This window comes from Pararge aegeria, chromosome 12 (genome assembly GCF_905163445.1).
Source record: "Pararge aegeria chromosome 12, ilParAegt1.1, whole genome shotgun sequence".
NCBI lineage: Eukaryota > Metazoa > Arthropoda > Insecta > Lepidoptera > Nymphalidae > Pararge > Pararge aegeria.
The window spans coordinates 12,790,445-12,805,855 of record NC_053191.1 but is presented as its reverse complement, the minus strand read 5'-3'; the positions used below and the strand labels follow the sequence as shown (position 1 = coordinate 12,805,855).

Genomic DNA, 15,411 nt, shown 5'->3' with positions numbered 1-15,411 from the left:
AAAAACGAAAAACGAAAATTAATAAAAAAAAAATCATTCCTCCGCTTGCTAGGCTTTTGAGTACCCAAGCAACCGGCGGTCAGGGCTCCAGAGTGAGGAAACTCCTTACAAAACGCGCCGTTTCAAGTACTACTTACTGTCTCCAGTATACTACCCTTGATCCAATAACCAAGCGAAAGTTTCTTAAGATGTTGGTCTTTCAAAGTTATTATTATAAGACTTTGATTTATGAGGACGTCGTGTAGTTTTGGTTCGATTCGTTTTCTGTTCTTCGGTTTCGCCCTCTTCGGGGCGTAACGAACGTGTGTGTCACTAAAGAGGTAATTAGTTTACCTGTTCAACGTGGTAACAGATTTGCTCTTATCGAACAACGCTAGTCCTTTGTCGAACAGACTCAGTTGGCCCAGCTGTGCTAACGAGCCCGAATGTTCCTGCGGGCTGGAGAGCGACCCTCGGTCATCCCGAGAACCTAGGTTTACAAAAATGGTCCTTTATTTTGGGTACCCTCATAATCATCAATCAAAAATAGCCTATAACATTCCAATGCTGAACTTATGTCCGTTTTCACTAACCCTACAGAACGCGCAAATCGAATGCCTAATGATTTAGGCGTTGTGTATAGAAAAAAAACGTTTCACCAACTCTTAAGTGATAACTATTGCTGGACGGTTGATGTATGCCTAGGAATCTGATTAGATTAGGCGCTTCTTATTTAGGCATTGCCTTGTTGGTCGTTATTTAAACGGTCATAAATGGATGGTTGGCCAATTATCACGCTTGGCTAACACGGGTTTGTGATCGCACTAGATCAGGGGTTCCCAACCTCATTAAACCAGCGGCGCCGTGACAAATTTCTTAAATTGTAAGTACAAGTTAAGAAATTTGTCACGGCGCCAGCGCTCTATTCTAGCTAATTGAACTAGATGGGACTTGTTAGTTAGGCAGATAGGCGCAAAAAACAAAACATCCTCACTATGCATGATAAATTTTAATAAATTTTAAAACGTAATAAATTTTAGATAAGAATTTTAAAAAAATTACTGCACCAAGAGAGCTTGGTGGTCCACCCAATTTTTTTTTGTTCTCCCACACTTTAAAACAGCTGTGAAAACGCTGCGCATAAACTAACAAAAAATGATTTATCTTGATTTTATTGAAGTACAAAAAGAGTGCCTCGAGGTGCCCATTAATTTATTTTCACGGGACCTCAGGGCGCCGCAGCTCCCAGGTTGGGAAAGCCCTGCACTAGATTGTTTGTTTAGTAGCACGCAAAACGCTGCTGTCCGTTCTCCGTTAAATTCCCTTAGTGGCAGAAAGAGTGAAGAAGATAGGAAGGAACAAGTCAGAAGAGATAAGGGTAGTGAGAACCGTATTCTGATCTGCACTCACCACCCTCATAATAGCAAGTATAATTATAAACGCGAAAGTGATAATTGATTTGTTCTTCTTTTACGCATCTACGGAATACCACATTAACGTTTCTTTTTTCATAGAGACAGGCTGGTCGTAACGCTACTTTTTATTTCGAAAAAAGGTAGTTTGTTGGCTTCTTGGACGCTAGTACTTACGCATTTAAAACAATTTGGCTGTTGAATAAATAATGAAAAGTACGAATGTTTATCTGTTATTAATATATATTTATTTAATTTACACAAATCCGATTCGCTCCACTCTCTTAGTGGGATAGAGTATTGTAAAATAACAATCAGTAGTACTTACCGAGATCGTGCACGTTTAGTGATACGACGGATAGACCGTCCCATGCACTCGTTGGAGACAGTTGTGCAACACCTGTAGTACAAAAATAAAGTGTATGTATATATCTGACATCCTTTTTAAAAAGAAATACGTTAGGGGTGACACTTTTTGTAGAGATTTTTTGTCAAGTTACAGTTGCATAATTTAGTTATGTTTAGTTCAGTTTAATAAAACACTGTATGTATAGTTATTATCACACTGTATGTATAGTTATTATTCACATAAGTTTTTATTAAGATTAAAAGACGTGTTAACGTGCGGAAGTTCGGTTTGGACTATGAACTGGCCGTGCAATCTGAGTCCACACGTAAGTAATAGCTAATGTGTGATCTGATACCACAAATTTAAAACATAGGTATATCCAATTAAGAAAATGGAAGTAATACTCACTACAGGTGTCGTCCGACATGGAGGAAATAGACGACGTGGATTCCCTGTGATTTTGAGCTTCGTGGAGTCTTCGCGAGACTTTCACAGGCTTCAGGGATAGTTCCGGATACTTCCGGGGCTAAGTAAGAAAATAAAAATTGACACAATTCGAGCCACCAGCTGAAATGCTATTGTGAATTGCGCAGGTACAGGTTAAATAAATTGTTTATTCTTGTTTAAATACATGTATTAAAAATAATATTATTAGTTTATAAACATTCAAAATTACTTTATTTCTATGTACTTCTCTCTCGCTCTCGACGCTCTAACCAAACGAGATTTTTGTTAGAATTGAATAACATAATGAATAAGAACTATATGGTTTTTAGATGCTAGGTACAATTAAGCATTACGCCACAATAAGAATACTAAAAGTTCAGTACAATTCAGACATTAGTCACAAATACAAGTTTGATGTAGGCCACAGACGTCATATAAAATTTGACTCTACTAAAACTTGGTCCTTTTCTGCCAAATAAGAACAAAACAAAAGACATGAACTTTTAGTATTTTTTTATAATCAACTTTTAAATATAGTCCTACCACAAATATAGGCTTACCACTTTCGTTAAAGGTTTGCTCTGATTTCGGGGCTCGATCTCCAGACTTTTATCGTATAGGTAATTTGTCACTTGATTGTCGTTCATACCAGGGAACGGTTCCAAGGTTTCCAGGAATGCCTGGGAATAAATGATTATGATATAAAATAAGAAGTCTTTCCATCTACCCAGATTTTATTTTTGAAGCTATAAATATGTTTTAACTGATTTCCTCCTTACAAATAAAACAAACTGTGTTTCATCACGCTTCTGAAAACACGCATGTGAAAGGTCTTAGTTGAAGTGTGACAAAACACTGCATCAATATTCCGACGTTACGCCTCGTTTATTAATAGCGCTCACTGAGAATAGCCGGTATAAAAAGATAAACCTATGGTGTTTTAATTGTTAAACATATTTGGGGAGACAGCAGGTTTCCCCTACACTAACTAAACTAAGGAAAATAACTTACCCTTGTTCGAGGTTCAACCGTAAGGCAGTAGGGCTGGTTTTGATACTGTTGAATCTCACCAGTTATTTCTGCAACTTTTCTCCGTTTCGAGAAGTTGATTAGTTCTGAGTTTGGTAGGTAATCTAAGAACAAATCAATTTAAATTTCAGAATATTACTTTAAAAAAGAAATACTACAGAGTTTATGATTTGTGTTCTTAAATTCATGTTCTTTTTATTTGATTGCTGAGGCAGAACTAAATTGTTGAATTTGTTTTAGGTAACTTTTATAGGCTATCCTACCCACATACCCCGATAGACTGCGTCGACACGCACGTCTACCTTCATTAAGAATTACAGTATCAAATGAAAAATTATTATTTAGTCCCTGATTTATCCCGTTTGGGATTACATTTATATTATATAATATATATATTAATTACCTACTAAATAGATTATCATCGAGATAACATCGGACTCTCATACAAACTTTGATCCCCTATTTAAAAGGGGTTAAAATTGAACAAATTTAATCAAAAGAGATGTTTCGAATTCGACTGATAGTTCCAAAGATTAGCAAGTTCAACAAACAAACGCTTCAGTTTTTTTATAAGTGAGATAGATAGGTCTAACGTTTTTTATATAAAAAGATACGAGTATTTAAAAACCACATACCCTGGTTTCCTTCCTCAATGTGCAAAATGTTTGTGAGGTACATGCCAAAGAAAGGCACGCAAGGGGGATTGATGCTGCGTAACCGCTCCTGGTATCGCCGGAAGTGGTCAGAGTTCAGTTCCCGAAATTGTTCCAACGAACGAAAAAGGCATCTCGGCACCATCTGAAGAGAGAAACTTACGCCTTTAATACTTCATCACATAAATTAAGGTTTGTAAATAAATAAATAATTCTTCTTGGAAATTTATAAAAGGGGAAAACTAGAAAAACAAATGGAACAGGAAAAGAATGAGTTTTTTAATCTAATACTCCGAACTGCTTTGTGTGTGGAAGACTAGAAGATGTTGTAGTTGATGAAGTACGACCGGAATTAAAGAACTGGTTGTGCGAGTAGTCCAACATCGGCGAATTCAATGTCTTGGTTGCTTCGGGTCAGCGGTGAATACTATTATAGGATTTAACAAATAATTGTAACTTTTGTTTTCTTTTTAATCTTTGGATCCATTGTGTAGTAGACATATAGCTTTAGGAAATGGAAACACCATGGTTTGCATGTCCTTAAGGTTAAAAGCACCTAAAAAACCAAAGGAAGAAAAATGTCTCATTAAATATTCTTACCTATTGGTATGTGAGAATTAAAATGTAAGCAGCATATAAACTATAAACCTATATATAAATACCTGAAAAGTGTATCTTAAACGATGCACAGAAGCAGATCCACAGGCCGCAACTACCGCTAGTACTCCATTGAAATTATTGAGGTCCCTTAGTGCAATGGCTACTTCTAGAAAACGGCAGAGCACAGCTGCTCTTTCTTCTAGATTTTCACTTTCAACTATCCATTTCTCCATCCATCGTGTGAACTATAAAAGAAAGTGTTTATAAGAAAAAAATTTTTTTTTTTTTCGATTTTGTGAACTCTGCCCATTTGGGCTTACATAGTTTATATCGTCTCATCTTATTAAAGTAGAACGAGTAAATGGTAGACGGTTATCCCGCGGCGCGTATGTGGCTACAGGGGTAATGCACGGGCAGTGAAAGCATTTGTCACTTATTCGTGAGGACTTAGTCCGTAATGCGAACAATTTCGAAAGTTTTAATCCTAAGTATAAATAATTTAATATTATTATTGGAAAAAAGAATAACTTACATTTGTGGTATGTTTGATTATCCTAAGAAGATTTGAGCTAGTCTTTTCTTTGTCTTTTTTGGTCCACACAGCGCCTACTAACTCCGAAGGTTTAACCTGTAGGAAAATTATTATATTGCTTCACAGCCCTTTTCTATAGTATGGCAAAAAAACTATGGCAGTGGTTTACTCAAAAACATTTAAGTTTTCGGTTTAACAGATAAGTTTCTCAGAGACAGTACATAGTTTCTGTTTTCATTTACAGACAGGCATATAAGTGGAAAGAAAATTGTGCACTTTCAATTAGATTTTATATGGGATTGCACATTACTGATTGAAGATTTTCGGCTTCAATCACTAAAATTCAAGGTCACTTTAACTGGCGCTACGTTTATTTGGCCCTGCAGTGTAAGTAAGGCTAGGTTAACTCACCTGTCTGTACAACTGGAACTCTAGCAGCGTCAATTGCCTGGCTAATTCCAGGGGGTGTAACGTTAGCGGATGCCAGCCATGTCTGTCAGGATCGGCCACATGTCGCAAAGGCGCGGGCGGCAGTCGGTCGAATACATGTGACACGCCAGAACACGCCGAGTTGACAGACCATTGCGATCCCGATGAGGATATCCCGCTTGCGATCGATTCGGTGTCGCTTTGACCGCATTGTGCGCACTGTACATACAACTTTACTCATAATTTTGTACGAATGGAAGCAGAATTTTGAAAACCGTATGTACACTAAATTTTCAATCAGTTAATGCTAATTCACTTCAGATACAGACCTTTCTCTGCACGGTCTTTAGCACGCTTTGCACCCATTTCTTCATTGGTTTTCCATCAACGGACTCCAGAAAGCTAATCAACTTCTCCAACAGAGTGGGCTCACGTTCGAAGTCGTAGAAATGTTGATCCACCCAATGTCGAAGCACGTTTATCACTCTGCAAACAATAGAGATTTAAGTCTCAACTGATACGTACCGAGTCCACGATATAGAACAGCTACATTATGTTTACTTCATCTCAGTTTACAGTATTTTAAATAAAACTCAAGAAATAAATAATATAATTTCGCATAAACGCCTGGAATGTGGGGTCACGTGAGAGCAGTGCTCTCACATATAAAAGAAAAGGCAAAAACTGATAGTAAACTGCAGTGTCGCTGGGTGAAATTTAATGAAAAACAATAACAATAAGTTTAAAAACTATCTGGAAAATATGAGACATGCTTTAACCATCTTTGAAGAGATTCAGCTTGTTGCAAAGGAGTTTCTAAATGTAGAGAGGCGAAAATGTCAAGTTGAGAAGACAGCGAAAATCCAGAATGTGAATTTGATTTTTGGAGCGATAAGCAAGTGTTATGGCGCTTACTAAAGGTTTAAGAATAGCTAGAACTAGTAGCAGTGGATTTATTTGTGTCAGAGCTCGTCCGGGGAAGGACTATCGCCATGCTAAATTATGCCGCTAAACAGCATTGTTGCTGTGTTTCGGTCTCAGGGAGTGGTTGCCAGTGTAATTACAGGCATACGAGGCTTAACACCTACGTTTCAATTTGATGGACACAGGTCGGTATGTTGCAGGACGTACTCCTTGCATGCCCTGTGAAGTGTTGCTCTGTTTATAGACGATGGTTTTCCACTTACCACCACCACCCACCACACCACCAGGTGGGCCACATGCTTGGTCCATCATTATTATTAAAAAAAAAAAAGGATTTAGAATTTTCGGAATGAGTTCATCACAAAATTATTATAACATACTTACCGAAATTTTACCGGCTGTTGGAATTCTTTTCGATACCTCTTCCAGTCTTCCCTGGCTGTGTTTTTGCTGAGTTTCTCCGCGTCGCTGCTCACTGATATCTCGATACATTCGGCTATAAAATAAATCTTGATTCATATTTCATAATGTAAAAAAAATATGTTATACAATGTTAACATACTTTTATTATGTTACTACATGTTAACTACATTGTATAACATAATTTTATTATATTATGAACATGATTTTACAACAATCACCTGAGAATTGACCTAATTACAATTATTACCGAGTTGTTTCATAGCCAGATAATAATTGTACCAAAACGATTTTACATCCGCAAATTTCTTAATAGATAGATCTTAAATTAGTGCGATTTCTTCTTCATTTCCAATTTGTCTAAACGAAAAGTACAATGCCTAGATTTTCTACCTACATGTACCTCTTCGATCGCGCCAAAGTTAAATACGATATGTATGGAATCAAAACAGCGCAATCTAGTGAAAATACTGTTTTCCAGTATTTTAACTAGGCGCATTGGCGCTCTTTTGATTCCAAACAAATCGTAGTTAACTTTTACGCGATCGAATGAAAATATTACGCATAACAATCTTGACAAATCAACACAAAAAACACAATCTTGGACGGATGAAATTATTCGCGTAGCCTTTTATTTAGTATATTTTTAAAAGCTTAAGTGGTAAATTTCATCGTATACCTATATTAAGGTCTAGATCCAACAGCGAGGCGTTGGGACTGATGTCCTTCTTGGGTGGCTTGATCCTTGGGACTGGCAGCGTGCAAACATCAAATAGCGTCAAGCGAGCATAAGAATTTATGACACTAATTAGTTATTTAACCTTTTATATTATTATTATTATATTTATACAGATCCAGCTGCATATAATAATTAACTCAAAGTAACTAAAAATTATTCCTTGACATTATCTATATATATAAAAGAGAAAGTGTGTGGGTATGTTCCGTATAGGCTCCGAAACGGCTGGACTGATTTCAATGAAACTTTCAGGGAATCTCCGGATTGACCTGTAAAGTTTGGTGACGATCGGATCACTGCTATTTTTGAACTATCAAACTGTCAGTAGCTTTTATTTACTATGATGATATTCTATGGGTGTAGATAATGATCTTCACCCGCTCGAGAAGAGAAGAGAAGAGAATGAAAACGGAGAAAAATAAATGATTTAATATATTATGAGACTTAAATTAAAAATTTAATGATGTAAGTTTATTGTTTAAATAAAATAAAGCAAAATCTAGCCCGGCGAAGCAGGCTGGGTTTTTTTTACACGTTTTATGAAGTGGGACTAAAGTAATAAATATTAGAATTATAAAAGATAATGACAAAGTGTAAACTTACCAGATCTCGGTGCGTCATAAACAAGATGAGGCTCCGGTATGTCAAATCGTTCGATAAGTAACGCAAGAAGCTCGGCAGGCGAACAGAAGGATCGATATGTTGTTAGGAACGTTCGTACAAGATTCAAATCCGCGTGCACGTGGTACGTAAGACGCTCCACCAATTTTAATAATGTTGCCCCCTGGATGACAAAAGATTCTATTAATATATCTTGCCGACCTTGAAACTAAGTTCTGAGCGAATAATAAAGATAAATAAATGAAGAAGAAGAATAAAATGACCCGTGATCTAGGTTTATATTTTGAAAACAATGCCTAGCATGCCTGGCGCCATAAAGGCCTATCTCCTCTCACTCTCCTCTTATATGAAAAAAAAACTGATCCCTCTCAAATTCAGTTTGAAAAATTCACCATGTGTGTGTGGCACTGCTACTATATGCAACCATAACTCAAACAATTCCCCTTTATTTATCCCTCTCTCACATATACCAGCACACTCAAGATGCGCGAGTGAGAGAGCATTAATTTATAAGACTTATGATTTTCTATGAGTTGTCTTTGGCAATAATTTCCAGTTTTACAAAAAAGTCTATGAGGCATCGTCTTAATAATAGAATATTTACATGGGTAATAACAATATAGAATATAGAAATCAAGGTATGTACATGTTTTGCTAGAAGTAAGCGTGCAAATATTGTAACTAAAGATTAAAGATATATTGTTGAAATTATAGAAAAAATTACGATAGTTATTTTGAAGTTAATATATAATAAATAGTAACGACTAAACACCAATAGTAAAATTTTCATTTCCCAATTTGAAATAATAAAATAAAATAATGTCATTATGTCAAAAATAAATAGGTTATATAATTGTTAAAAAGGTTTTAATTTGAAAAAGTCATTTACTTCAAATTTAATTTCTCTAGCAAGAGCATTTAATATATGATTTTCATATATGAGCAGTCTTTATAAACAGAAATAATGTTTTATATCAATAAAACATACTTATAAATGAGGTTTACCTGTATATACACAATTAAAAAAATTACTGTTTTAAAATACAGAGTAAGTTATCCCCTCCTTTTTTTCAACGAATGAAGTTGATAACATACTTATAATCGATATTCTTAAAAGTAGTTTACCTGCATAAAGACAATTTAAAAAATACTGTTTTGAAGAATTGTTTGCATATTTTTTATTCAAGTAAACAAGTTGGTACCATAGACGATATTTAAGAGGTTTACCTTTATCAAAGGCGCAGGTCCAGCTCTGTCCTCTAGAACGATATTATCTTGTGAGTCGGGTTCCGCGAATCGGTATAACGATACAGGAGGTAGCTGAAGTGGATGTCTCTTCTCCAAGTCTAGTAGAATGCTGGAACAAAATAAGTCATTCTAGCATTTGGTAGAATGTAGTCAGTCAGAATGTATACATAGAAGTAGAGCTTTTTCTGACTGAGCCATTTCCATCTTTATTTCTGCCATTGATGCCAATTTGGGAATTGAGAATTTTATTATTGGTATTTAGTCGTAATTTTTTTTTTTTTTTGATGTTCAAGACGTATTTAAAAAACCAACGAAAAATATATATTTTGTAGGGAAATAATAATTACAAACTAAAATTAATATTTACAATAAATATAAGCCTTTTAACTGTTTACTTATGGGCATGGTACCCAAAATGCTGGCGCTATTGCCCCTTTGTATAGCTAGACTTAGCCGTTGGGCTAAATAACGGCCAGCTCCGCCAGGCGCCAGGTAAGGATCAATTTTTGTGTCACTATGTTAATAAAATTTTTCGTGTCCGAAGACCATGGCCCCAGAGTCTCAAACGCAAGCGTCGCAAAAACGTAGTCATTACAAATAACGGAGTATTTACGGCGCTTAAGCATTTGAGTAGATTCGGCAGCTGCTGCCGCTTTTTGGGACGTACTCGGCAAGTGAGAAACTGCCAACGTATCAACGCAGTTCGCATCCCTAGTAGCAAAAATAACTTAACCTTAAAAAAAAATACGATTGTTATTTTGAAGTTAAGATATCCCTACTAATATTATAAATGTGAATGTAAGTTTGTTTGTTACGCTTTCACGCAAAAACTAATGAACCGATCATCATGAAACTTTGGAAACATATTCTTGGAGGTAATAGAAGTAATATAGGATACTTTTTATCCCGAAATTAAGCTCAGTTCCTTTGGGAGAGGTAATGAAAAAGTTTGACGATTTTACGCAAGGACTATATAAAAAATATTAGATTGATAGATTAATGTTCTTCGTTAATCTTTAGCAAATAAAACTTCGCTAACCTTTAATAAATCAACTAACAATGCGATGCCGAGTCGTCCTATAACGATTACTATTTTTTGTAAGTGATAGGAGGAGCTGAGACTGGTCAGACATTTCAGTACAACTACACCTAAATTTAATGTCCATGTGTCTCAAAAAACAAAGAAAACGCAGACGAAGTTGCGGGCAACAGCTAGTAATAAATAATTACGATATATAACTTATATCACAGAGTTTACGGTTTTAAAATACAGAAGAAGTCCCTCCCCCCCCCCCTTCAATTGATGCAAAATTGATCCAATTGATGCAAAATTATGTCTTTTGCTGGACGTGTTTGCCGGTCTTATTACAGACACACAATGCTTACCTACGCGTCTGGTTACTGGACACAGTGCGCACATTATAGGAATTGATCTTCACTCACTATCATGTGGAAGCGGTGATAGCGCATTGTGTAGGAGTTCGACCTCACTTTCGGGTAGCCGAGTTCGAATCCCAGCACGCACCTCTAACTATTCTAAGTTATGTGCGTTTTAAGTCACTTAAATTTAACTTGCCTCGACGGTAAAGAGAAACATCGTAAGGAAACCTGCATGCCTGAGTTCGACATAATGTTCTCAAAGGTGTGTGGAGTCCACCGATCCGCACTGGGCCAGCGTGGTGGACTGCGGTTTTAACCCCTTGCCATTGTGGGAGGATAGCCGTGCTCTGTAGTGGGCCGGTAATGGGTTGATGTGATGATGATGATGATGATCATGTGGACTAACCATCATCCGTCAACTAATACTAAAACAAAAGAACCCTATTTTTTTCCAAATCAGGAATAGACGAGTGAGCGAGTGACAGGGACGCCATCATTGATCAAAGCGAGAGTAGGATGAACAGAATTCTCTCTTGGGATGCGGGATAACAACTCCAATTGGTAGTGGATTTCAGTATAAAATTACAACATTAATCAGTAATGGTGCAATTCACGTTTAAATAACAGGTTTAATAATGAAATATTTTCGAAGTATTGGTGGAAAATAATAATTACCTGTCCAAACTTCTGTCCAACATTGGTTTAGTGTTTAGCATCACAAGATCGCACATCCAGTTTCTTTTCTCCGCGCATGACGCCGCCGCCAGAATAACGGGTGGACCAACGCGTGGGCATAGCTCGATGAGGTTACGACCCTCTGGTAATACAATAATAGAATCATTAAGAACAGCATAAAATCAAAATGAATGAATGAATGAATACACATTTATTGTACACCAAAGAAAAAAAGTAATTACAGAGATATAAATACATATCAAGAGAGTACAATTTGGTTGCCTTATCGCTACATAGCGATTTCTTCAATGGCGTAAAAGGAAAAAACATAGAAAAGAGGTAGGTGGTGCAATAAATAATATTTAATATTATACAAATATATACTATAATATATATATATATATATATTATAGTTATATATTTATTATATATATATATATATATATATATATATATACAAAATATTAGTGGTTAGAGCTTTTTGTGACGGGGTCCGGTTAAATACTACCGCAAAGCTTATTTCCTAGCATCATAGCTGCGTGGTTGCTTAATGAGGCGCATCAGGTTAATGGACACAGGGCGGAACTTTGTAGGAGTGTTAATTGCAGGCTTGTAAATGTTGCTCTGTTTATTGGCGATGAATTTTCCACTAATCTTCAGGTTGGCCTTCTACTTGGCCCGTCAATTAAAAATAATAACATAAAAAAAAACCGACTTTGTTATTACAACTAAAAAGTAAGAAATAAATATTTTCTGCAACATATTTAGGTGACCCCTACAATATATTTTGAAGATTTTCCTCGAAATTCTCCAGTATCCCTTCAACAGTTCTTGACCTAATGAAAATGGGACCACATTAGGTATGGTAAGCATACCGTTTCAAGGAAAAAAATATTTTTTATTTTGTTTTAAACAGTAAATCAGTTACCCGATTTCTGAGGTAACAAACATAAAAAAGTACAACCGAATTGATAACCACTCCTTTTTATAAGTCGTTTAGAAACCAGACTTTGTATCCAATAACTGAGGCGGCGTGATAAAAAAAAAATTGTCATCATGTATACATAGTTAAGTTAAAAATAATAAATAACGGAACTACGGTGAAGCGCTAGACTGTAGCAATAGAAAGATCTTTCTCCTAGCTCGTGTTGTACTGAAGACCGAGGTTCACCCATGGTCCTCATATGTATGAACTTCGATAGCGCGATGTAGGATCTTATAGCGCCATCTAGCTAAGTAACTTGGGGACCGCCACAAGCATTACACTATAAATAACACCTCACGCTTAAATATATGGTATGAGAAAAGTATCCTACCTTCACCATCATTTCTATCTACAATCTCCAGTTTTCGTATGTGCAACTTCTCTTTTAATTTCAACTGCTGCGGTCCACCGGCCGTCACTCCACTATTTACCGTTACCTGTACAGATAAAATCATTAGATTGATTAATTTCTTAACTCTCCCCAGATAGAACTATATTAACGAAGATTGTAAACTATAAAATTATGTTGAAAAACAGCAATCTGCTGAGTTTCTTGCCGGTTCTTCTCGGAGGAATCTGCCTTCGGAGCCGGTGGTAGAGTCACTACAAACAGACTGACTTGACGTGAATTTTGACTCAGAAATGACTCAAAATTCATTTGAAATAAATGAATTTTGAATCATTTCTGAGTAGCTTTACTTTCTACGAAAATCATGTTACGACTATAGTGATATCCAAATAATGCTTGGAAACATTATTTAAATAGCACTAAAATCGAACAATCGTATCCAGGATCTCCATCACAAACTAGCCCTTAACTGCATTCCCAAATGATGAGTGATGATGCAGTCTAAGATGGTAGCGGGATAGACTGTTCAGAGGTATGAGATATATTAAACCAAAACCTCTATGGTTTCTACACGGAATCGTACCGGAACGCTAAATTGCTTAGCGCCACGTCTTTGTAGGTTGGGTGGTAGCCTCCGACCAGACCAGACCACGGATTATAAATTTCGAAATTTTCCCCGCCAGGAGTCGATACCTATAACCTTTACAACTTTTAAAAGCACAGCGTTAACTACGTGGCCAGAGACGATGTTACAGCTCTAGTTGATCTTAATTCGGCTATGGCTTGATAATGTAATAATGTGTAAAGAGTATGGTTTTATTAATCACTGGATTCATAACTCACCAGACTCGTGATAGGCTTGCACAGTAGCAGGAGGCCGTCGAATAAAAAAGCTCGTCGCTCCGCTATCCGCTTGCCCGGGCCAATCTTCGATAAGATGTCCTCTGTAAGGTGGAAAAAAATGAAATATAAATTACATGAACAGTTTTCCTATAATAGGGTTATTTTTCGACAGCCGTTTGGCGTATTGGGCAGCCAACGTGCTTTCGGAGTCAAAAGGCCGTGGGTTCGATTCACACAAGTGGTCAATCTTTATGAGATGAACGATGTGTGTATTGTCGTAATATATTTATTTATTTTATTTATTTAAATTTTATAATAGTTATCTTACGTCGGCTATAAATGATTGCAAACAGCATTAAAACCAGTCTTATTGATTTAGTTTAACAATTGTAATTTTTTTTTATCATCATCTCATCAAACTTTTTCCGGCCCACTAAAGATCACGGGTCTGCCCCCACCACGCTGGCCAGTGCGAAATGGTTGACTTCACACACCTTAGAAAACATTATAAAGGTCTCTGGGGCGAACAGGTTTCCGAAGGATGTTTTCCCTCACCGATGAAGCAAGTGATATTTTAATTACTTAAAAAATTAAACACATAACTTAAAAAAGATAAGAGGTGCGTGTTGGGATTCGAACTCAGCCCCCTGAAAGCAAAGTCCTAACCACTGGACTATCAACTGTGATTTTTTTTTGTGTAGTAATAAGTGATTGACAGACGAAACAGATAACCCATCTTTAGGTAACTGAAAAACCATCACCTATAACTATACCAGGGCCACAGTAACCAGGGAATTCACAGAAAACATCCTGCAACGAGCCACTCTGTGTCCATCAACCTTAGGTGCAGGTGTTAAGCCGCATGTGTCTGTAATTACACCAGCAACCATACCCTTCAAACTGGAACACAGCATTGCAAGAAGCACGGAGGACATACTTCCCCGGACGAGCTCTGCTACAAAAAGCTCTTATCTTACAACACTTTCACATACCCAGACTTCTGTTTACAGCGAAACAATATATCAAATATTGTATAGAAGCAGGTGTTACGTTGCATCTTAATTTTCTATACTTCGCAAAAAGCAGGGGAATCTGTGTGATGTAATTTATAATTTCTTCAATCCTTATACTCCACACCAAACATATCTTCGGGCAATTACGCACTACATTAATCTACGCACTTTTCGCTCCGAAACCGAAGCATCCTCAGGAGATGTTGACTTTACAATTAATTGTTAAATACTCAACAATTATAACCATTTATAATTTATGGTTTTCATTTTCATAATAACGATATAACAGTCCGACGCGGGAATTGAACCCAGGTGATCTATAGTTAAACATGCTAATGGGTAGACCAACGAAGCAGTCATATATTACCAACCTCTGATAAACTCATTGCAACACTGAGGTACGTCACGCGAGTCCCAATTGTCCACGAGTTTCGTTAGTTCATTGCACTTTTCTATCGCCAGTTGTCTTCTCGCGCGATTCGCCGATCTTATCGCTCCCTCTCTGAATATAAATAAGTGGTGTATTATTTTTTTATTAATTACATCAATCATAAGCCTATAGCACTATTTATATACAACGTGTAAATGAAAACTGAAATAATACTTTGCAGTCTTTAAAGGTACATTATGTACTGAATCGGAGACTTATCTGTTTTTGAGAGAACCACTGCCATAGTTTTTACTAAAAGAAATCAGATACAGCATTGAAATCACAAGCAAAATTAAAATCATGTGACTCCTATCACTTTATTAGGTAAGAGTCGCGTACCGTAGGTACTATGCA

At 36.5% G+C, this 15,411-nt stretch overlaps 1 protein-coding gene across 1 annotated transcript in view; it reads right to left on the bottom strand.

Annotated features, from left to right (window-relative positions):
* Positions 1-15,411, bottom strand: part of LOC120628161 (protein son of sevenless) — a 35,833-nt gene that overhangs the window by 10,263 nt on the left and 10,159 nt on the right. Inside the window, exons 10-27 of the mRNA XM_039896394.1 lie at positions 14,999-15,129; positions 13,615-13,715; positions 12,754-12,859; positions 11,438-11,579; positions 9,362-9,491; positions 8,117-8,297; positions 7,454-7,525; positions 6,739-6,850; positions 5,760-5,916; positions 5,413-5,649; positions 5,002-5,097; positions 4,532-4,714; positions 3,852-4,014; positions 3,199-3,320; positions 2,748-2,867; positions 2,149-2,266; positions 1,720-1,791; positions 334-469 (exon numbers count right to left, since the gene is read on the bottom strand). Of these exons, the coding sequence (XP_039752328.1) occupies positions 334-469; positions 1,720-1,791; positions 2,149-2,266; positions 2,748-2,867; positions 3,199-3,320; positions 3,852-4,014; positions 4,532-4,714; positions 5,002-5,097; positions 5,413-5,649; positions 5,760-5,916; positions 6,739-6,850; positions 7,454-7,525; positions 8,117-8,297; positions 9,362-9,491; positions 11,438-11,579; positions 12,754-12,859; positions 13,615-13,715; positions 14,999-15,129 (2,379 nt within the window). The remainder of the gene's footprint in view (positions 1-333; positions 470-1,719; positions 1,792-2,148; positions 2,267-2,747; positions 2,868-3,198; positions 3,321-3,851; positions 4,015-4,531; positions 4,715-5,001; positions 5,098-5,412; positions 5,650-5,759; positions 5,917-6,738; positions 6,851-7,453; positions 7,526-8,116; positions 8,298-9,361; positions 9,492-11,437; positions 11,580-12,753; positions 12,860-13,614; positions 13,716-14,998; positions 15,130-15,411) is intronic.